Source organism: Vigna umbellata, chromosome 1 (genome assembly GCF_029865625.1).
Source record: "Vigna umbellata cultivar VRB3 chromosome 1, Vumbellata_1.0, whole genome shotgun sequence".
Classification (NCBI taxonomy): domain Eukaryota; kingdom Viridiplantae; phylum Streptophyta; class Magnoliopsida; order Fabales; family Fabaceae; genus Vigna; species Vigna umbellata.
In genome coordinates this window covers 63,525,034-63,533,022 of record NC_142165.1, presented here as the reverse complement: position 1 = coordinate 63,533,022, position 7,989 = coordinate 63,525,034, and the positions used below count along the sequence as shown (strand labels likewise).

Here is a 7,989-nt window from a genome sequence, read left to right as displayed (position 1 = left end):
CTTCGCGTGTTTGTCGTTGTATAGTAGGTTCCGATGTCAGCTTCCACGATGTCCATCACCGTTGCGAACCCGGGGGCATGTCGGAGGCTGCGTTAGAGGCTGGTGCTCGATGTCAAGAGGAAAACCACAACCAACATTGAGCTCCTCGCCAACGACGTCGTCGCCTCCCTTGTAGTCACAACTTCCGGCAAAGGTGCCACGGGTGCTGGGCGCGACCTTAGCCACCGCAAACCCTAATACGAAGCTCCACTCACACTCTCTAATCTGTTTTTACATTTCTCAATGGCAAAGAAAGAGACTGTCTTTACCAATTTTGCCTAATTTGTCCTCAACTTTTTAATTCAGAAATTATAAAATACACGTCACAATAATGTATTTATTGCCACATCATTTAAAACAATACTACCAGCATGTCACGTCTTTTTAAAAGGGGTTTGTCCAATTTGACAATAAATTTTTATTCGTTTCAATTTTTCAAAAATAAGAACTTGAGACAATTAATAAGTAGAACCTATTTAAAATTCTGAAAAAAAAAAAATTACCGAAACATTAAACCCCACAACATTCAAACTCAACACATTATCTCATTATTTCAGTACAATGACTTATGCTAAAAAATTCTGAAAACCCAAATTTCATCACTTCAATCGAAGTAATAATTCATTTCAATGGCTATGCACACGTGCTACCATTAGTGATAATCTTAATGGTTACGATATCAAATACAACCATTTTCAATTATGAAAAATGTACTCAAACATGTATCTTGATTGACCTATTCTAAAAGGTCACAGAAGTACTTAATTATTTAGATATCAAATAAGTTACCAAAATAAAATACTAATGTTCGGTTTGAATTTACAGTGCTAAAGTTTACATAAAATAATTAACTAAAAAATTGATGATAATATAACCCAAATATTCCACTCTTCGTACATAACACAAAACTTTATTGTATAAAAAAAACACAATACATAACATCCATGTTTTAATTATTGATAAAAGATTATTAAGTTCTTTTGAAAATAATGAATTAGAAAAATTACATTGATAACAATACATTTGAATATTAAAAACATATTATTAATGATAATTTATATCAATTTTTTATAACAAAACATATTAAAATTTAATTTTTTATATGAATAATTAATAGTTATTATTACTCAAATTTATTTTATATTATTAATAATAATAAATTTTATTCACAAAGAAATTTAACAATAACATTTAATAACATTTTAATATTTTTTTATATTATTAAAATTTTAATAATTTATAGATAAGTAAAATTGAATTAATGATACTAATTATTAATATTAATAGTGATTAACTTCTTTTCAATTTATAAACTTATTAATAATAAAAAATAATTAGTATTTAATTAATTTAATTTAATAACTTATGTAAAATCATCAAATAAATCATTTAAAAAAATAAATATTTCTTCATTCTCTGCTCTTGAAAGAAATTAAGAAAATGAAGCAAAACAAAATTCAAGCTGAAAAAAAAAAAAATAGTATCCTTCCTTTGCAACCAATAACCATACACCATCTCCGAACCCTAGCACTTTCTCTCTCTGCTTTGTTCTCAGGTATTTTTCCCTGTTCATTTCCCGAGCTTTGTTTGGGGAAGGTGTCTGATCGGTTTTACGTCTGTTGCCCCTTCATGTTTAATACACTCTGACCGTGTAAAGTTTTTAACTTTATTACATGATAATGCATTTAGGTATTGGGGCGATCTTTTTTGAGATGGAAAGACCGTTTTCTCGATGGGTTTATTGTTTGAGATATTTGATGCATTCTTTTACATACTTCAAGATGTCATGTATGTGTTAGATAGGGTGCTATAGTCTCAGATTTTGTTAAGAGTGTACAATTTCAGTGCTTTGAAACTTCCTCTCTTGTCCATATTTTCTGCCAGTAACTTCCAGTTGGTGGTTGATGTATTTGTTAATTATGACTGGCAGATGCACTTGAGGTGCATGTTGTGAGGTTACTCGAAAGATGGATATTGCAGACAAAAGTTATGGAAGGGGTAAGAACTTGAGATGTAGCTCATTGATGGTTTGTTTTGTTTTTCTACTTTTATTGATAAAGTGGATGTGAAAACTAACTGAAAACTGGATCTTTCTGTTGTTGTTGTGATTACCTTCTTAGAATAGATGAGCTAGAAACCTGTGAAAGCATATGGTTTACTGTGGAGCATATGTACTAATTGGCTTATTCACGGAATGAAAATTAGTTTTCTTTTATAATTCCTATTAAACCAAAGGATTTTTAGAAACAGAAGATTGGCAGTTACCAGAGTTTTCTGCGGCACAGAAAATGTTTACAGCAGAACTTTCCTGATTTCATTGTTCACTGTTTATTGGAGCCTTACGAATAGAGAATTTCGTGAGGTTTAAAGTCAGTGACACAGCAAATAGAGCTTATTGGATCTTGTGATCATGAGATGGTCATGTGTAAAATCCCTGTTGAGGGCTTGCTCTAACATTTGTAGGTTTGAATGGCCCAACTTTTTTTTTTTAAATTAGGTCACTGATGGCTAGATAATGTGTGTCCATGCTCTATTATATATGCTAATTTCTTATTTATCCTCAGTGGGTTATTTGATAAACTGTTCACTATTCCCACATTCGCTTTCTTATTACTATGCATGTATGGCCGTTTGTATGAGAGCTAATATGACTTATTGTTCTTTATTTTCTAGAAAAAACTTCAGAAATGTTCAGTTGACTGGTATGATTAAAGTTTGAATGTCTTTTCCCAGCCTTCCCCTTTCAATTTATACTCCTCTTCTCAACAACTAACATCAGATTAATTTCCTTATCTTTTTAAAGATTAAATAAAAATTGTTTGTGCTGGCATTTTCCATGTCTTAAATTTGCAATGTTATTATCTTCAGGCAAGATAATTCTCTGTTAATGATTGCAGAGAGAATAAGTTACTAATATATTATTGCACACCATTGGACATATTTTCTCTATTATATTTTTCTTTCTTGAGGAGGAGCTAAATCGTGTGTGGAAATAGGCCATCTAAAACCTCGAATTAGATGTTTTGGTAAAGCGCCATAGATGTTATTTTTGTGCTGAATCTTTTGACTTGCAGACCTGTTTTAACTTGTTTTCAATAGAGTGTTTGACCTTGAGTATTCTCATATTGTCATTATGTATAAAAAAACATATTACTAAATTGGAAGGAAAGAAGTACAAGAGGTTATTAAAAATCCTCCCAAGGAAATCATAAAGCTGAAAGGTAAGATTAATCATAAGAAATGAAAAAATAAATTATTGCTAAGGTTTTGGATGCGACTCACCTCATAAAACTTACATGGTAGTACCTAAAAGCAAAGTTCAAGTTAATCTATAACTGAAGTTATGTTGAAGCAGCTCATGATGAATCCCTTTCATGGAAGTATCTAAACATTTTAGTTACTTAGTAGTTAGTACCTTTAAAGACAGGGATTTGCTATTAAACATGGTAAAATGCTACATGTTGACAACTCCAAAAATGTCTGTTCTTGCATTGAAAACCATATATTGTCGCTTGAGCATTTTCATAAGTTGTGGAGCTAGAGCTTTCTCTAGACTCTGATGGATTTGATAGGCAATAAAATAATGCTAACTCCTTTTACTCACGGATGTCCTAAAAGATGATTCAATATTTGTTAGAATAAATATTAATTGTAGGTAGAAAGTAGTTATGTTGGGAACTACTACTTGCTGTACCTATGAGTTGTACCTAGTTCCATAGCTAGGTTCTTAATTCAACCTTTTGATCTTTCATTTTCTCATTGTATCAGAATTCTATCATTATAAATATGAGATCATAAGAGGGGTCTTTCAAGCCCTCTAAAATATATTTTCTCGATTATTAATCTCAAGTTAGTATCAGAGCAGGTTGATCCCGTTTAATTGGTCTCCGTGTTCTTTGCCGTTGTTTTCATTGTTGCCATTTGCCACTACCAGATGTTGTTGTTAACCATTGTCGCTGGCCGCTGTTGCTGGCCACTGGTTGTCGGATTTGGAGATTTTTCTCAAGCGACGACTAACCACACCTGTCCTGGAGCCATTCTCTGCATCATGTGTCGCCACACACACGAGTTCTCCTTGCCACTGCTAAGTGCATGAAGTCCACGTGTCGCCTTCCTCTCGTGGAGCATCGTCATGACTCCATGTCAACGCTTGTTAGACCTCCTCCTCGCTTTTTTGGTCCTTGTTCATTCTTTTTCGATGTTGTTAACAAGTTTCTTATTCAATCCTAGGGTTTTCTTTATTACTATAAACATTGGTTGTTTCATTGTCTCTACTGGTTTCCTCAAACTCCAACTAAATGTCTATTGAACCTATCTTTCATGGTTTGCCTCGGTTGAAATGTGGTTCCTTGGCCAAGGTTACCATGATCACCTTCAATAAGATGGGAGTAATATGCCTTCTGAGCAAGCTGAACAGTGGAAGCAAATTGATTTTCAGCTTTGAGCCTTACTATAGTAGTATGTGGAACCCAAATTGTTAGGTACTTTCAGATCTTTTAAGACTTGTAACTTGTTTCGGATAAAGGCTCAAAATATTTTGCAAATGATATTCAGCGACTTTATGACTATGCAAATAGACTTGTCTCTCTCAAACAAACTGATAATGACATGATGTTTTTCATGAGTGAAGCTTAATCTACGGTTGAAGAATTGAAAATGTTCTTGGAGGTTGAGTCATTGGACAATAACAAGAAGAAACTAGACAAATACTACATGGTGATGATCCTCCATGCCCTACATCTTGACTTTGATCATGTCAGACATAAACTTTTAACCGGCTTGACCACATGACTCCTTCAGGTTCCAAATCTTTGAAGCAAGGATGTTCATGAACATGTGCGACGTTCTATTGTGGTTTTCACATGAGGAAAAGGACACAATACTAGAGGAGGACATGGTAGTCAGGGACATTTTCAATGCTGGTACTGTAAGAGAATGGGTCACATTTCCTAACAAGACAACCAATGTCTCTAAAGCTGAAGCTACAGACCCCAAATTCTCTTATGAAGAATACCTGCATTTAGGACTTTGCACATTATGTCCAATTCAATATTCCATGGGAGAACTAAACAGAGATTGATTATCATTTATTTGAGAAAAATTGTTATTAAAAGAAATTTGTATCGAGTTTGTCGGATCAAATGATCAACTTGTAGATGTGTTAACCAAGTCCTTAAGAGGACCGTAGATTGAGTTTGTGTTCCAAACTTGATACATACAACTTTAGGAGGTGTTAAAATAAGTATTAAATCTGGGTAGAAAGTAGTTGTGTTGGGAACTACTACCTGTTTGTACGTATGTGTTGTACCTAGTTTTGTACCTAGCTTCTTAGTTTAGCTTTTTTTATCTTTCACCTTCTCATTGTATTAGAACTTTATCATTATAAATATGTGATCATAAGAGGGGTCTTTCAAGCCCTCTAAATTACATTTTGTCTTAAGTGTTAGGATTGTGAGTTAGCTTGTAGAATCCTTCAAACCTGTCTTAGCATGCCCAACAAGGCAATAAGGCCTGATTTCTGTGTAATAATAATCTCGCTGTAGTCCTATAAGTTCTGTCCTGTTCTATCACCCTCAACTGTCACACTCATGGTGTTAAAATTCTTGAATTAACTCACAGTTTTATAATTCTAGGTAGACAAAACAAGTTCATTCTCAATCAAATTCTTTTTTGGCTCTTCTGTTTCTTTTCTGCTTTTAGAAACATGCAATGGATGCATGAAAATTTATATTTCTTCAAGTATATTTTATTTAGTAAGGTTATTTCTTGGAATTAGGTAACAGAGAACTTGGAGGAACTCGTGATCTCATAAATCAATATAGACTTTGGCCCTACTATGAATTCTTTTGCAAGAAGCCACTTCCAGTGTCAATCTCGGAGACACATTATCTTCACAATGTGGTTGGTGACACAAAAGTCAGGAAAGGAGAAGGAATGGAACTGGATCAGCTCTGTCAGAACCCTGAACCAAGTGAGAAAAAAACTTCCTTATGTCCTTTTGACTTGGATGTACTGAGTGAAGCTTTCCATATGAGGGAAATGAGTCCATTCCACCTTTCTTCAGTAAGATTTTGTCTTTTTTCTGGCTACATTTGATCCTTTTGTTAAAGAAAACTGAATAATTCAAAATCACGTTTCATTGTTATGACAAAAAGACATGTTATGCCAATGTGCTGTAGGGGCTCCTAAATGCAGTGCTCAAGTCAGAGAACCAATCTAGAGATCACGAGAAGAAGAAAAAAAAGGTCAAAGATAAGGGTGAAAAGTACAAGAAGCAGAAGCACAGACTACATCGAGTAAATAATGGAAGTTGCATAGAAAACATCAGAGTCAAATCCCATGATCCCCATCCCTTGCAGGTGAAGAACCAACAAAACAAGGTTTGTTCTTTATGTATTGTGTCTAATGTTAAATTTCACGCTAATTTTATCATTTACATAAATTTTACCACCTTGTTTACATGCCATAGCAAGGTATAACCAACAAAATGAAAAGGTCTGGTGTTCTATAATATTAAAGTTTGATTATAACATAATCAATTTTTAACTACGTACATCCAATTATTCTTGATTAATTGAGATTCTACATTGACTATTTTTTACTTTTGATCTCAAATTTCAGTAATTTAGGTAAAAAAGGTTATTTTTGAATTTGATTTGTAGGATTAATTGATATTAACTAACTTCCTTCATTGGCTTCAAAGAAAGTAGTATATTTCATAGTATCTCTTTGAATGTGAACAGTGAATAGTTATTTCCCCAAGCCACGTTAAGACATGATATTGGTTACCATTTCTAATTGTTACTTGTGTCGTGTTTTGTTCTTTTCATGTCTTGAAGAAATAAATGCTGTTTATATGCAGACTTAAATTGCACTAAAATCTAATATTATCTTTATTTAACTCAGAAAAGGAAGACAGATTCAAGCAAAGATCCTTCTGCATGCAAGAGATAAAAATGCTGTAAAGAGAGGCAGAATTTGACTATTTTCTCTGTGAAATATGTGATCAATTCAGAAGCTGACAGTAAACTCTATTTTTTGTCTTATTTAACATTTTATGTGCTCTTCTCCATCCTTTAATTTCAAATATGGCTCGCCAGTAAAGTTAGGATGTCAAAATAGGTTATGGGCCACCACTCAGCCCGCATTGGCAAGTCTTGCCTAGTTTGTTGATTTTTTTTTAAAATTTAAAAATTAGTTTTTTATATTATATTATTTTAAAGATATAAATATGCAATGATATTGCAATTTAAATGATTAACACTTAGAAATTAAATTTTAATTATTAATTATAAGAGTAGTTTAATAGGTAAATATAAAAGTTATTTGAATTTATTCATTAAAGATAATAGTTAATTAAAAGTTTAGAAGATATATATGATTAAATATATTTTTAATGCATATATAAAACAATTTTAAAATTATTTTTTTTTAAAAAAAATTGATAAGCTGACCTATTTATCATTATAAAAAAAATCATTAAATAGCAATCAAATTCAAAGAAAAAAGTAATTAGTTATTATATTTACTAAATTACATAACATTTTATAAATTAATAGTTATTGGTACCTAGGATTGTTCCCTTTTTTGGTAAATATTTGTCATCCTTAAGTATAGAGGTTTTATATTAGATGGGTTTATAGCTATGGATGGACAATTGGCACTTTCTTCCAACACGCTACAATATAAATATAAAGGGAAATACTCAAATACACTTCATCAACGAAGAAGAGAGAAAATGTCAAAACACATATTGGAAAGTTTTTGAAAGAAAATATTTAATTATTGACATAATTTGTATCTATTTTATGATTTTTATATTCATCACTAGTGCACTTTAGTTTTGGTTGACTTTTTCTCCAAACTCTTATATGAAATATAAATACATGTTTAGATATATTATCTTTATTTTATATTTATCTTTTATCTTTAGTTAGTTTGTTATTTTTT

General features: G+C 32.0%; 1 protein-coding gene across 8 annotated transcripts; it reads left to right on the top strand.

Moving 5' to 3' along the window:
• Window positions 1-1,464: 1,464 nt before the first annotated feature.
• On the top strand, window positions 1,465-7,085 carry LOC124843703 (putative mediator of RNA polymerase II transcription subunit 19b). 8 transcript variants are annotated; one of them, XM_088104036.1, is made up of 7 exons: window positions 1,727-2,037; window positions 3,974-4,520; window positions 4,670-4,755; window positions 4,840-4,961; window positions 5,816-6,102; window positions 6,219-6,419; window positions 6,946-7,085. In XM_088104036.1, exons 4-7 carry the CDS (start codon window positions 4,862-4,864, stop codon window positions 6,991-6,993), a joined length of 636 nt encoding a protein of 211 aa, XP_087960162.1. In that variant the 5' UTR covers window positions 1,727-2,037; window positions 3,974-4,520; window positions 4,670-4,755; window positions 4,840-4,861; the 3' UTR covers window positions 6,994-7,085. The 8 variants fall into 8 exon arrangements, with proteins under 8 accessions (XP_047176463.2, XP_087960163.1, XP_087960166.1 ...); XM_088104037.1 differs by lacking the exons at window positions 3,974-4,520; window positions 4,670-4,755; window positions 4,840-4,961 and adding an exon at window positions 1,468-1,594 and having other exon boundaries at window positions 1,924-2,037; XM_088104040.1 differs by lacking the exons at window positions 3,974-4,520; window positions 4,670-4,755; window positions 4,840-4,961 and adding an exon at window positions 1,509-1,594 and having other exon boundaries at window positions 1,970-2,037.
• Window positions 7,086-7,989: the final 904 nt, after the last annotated feature.

Bases quoted from the DNA above. Each gene is read 5' to 3' on its own strand.
- LOC124843703 (XM_047320507.2), top strand. From the start codon at position 1,480: ATGAAGCAAAACAAAATTCAAGCTGAAAAAAAAAAAAATAGTATCCTT. The intron at 6,103-6,218 runs GTAAGATTTTGT...AATGTGCTGTAG, and splicing joins GTCCATTCCACCTTTCTTCA to GGGCTCCTAAATGCAGTGCT. The intron at 6,420-6,945 runs GTTTGTTCTTTA...TATTTAACTCAG, and splicing joins TGAAGAACCAACAAAACAAG to AAAAGGAAGACAGATTCAAG.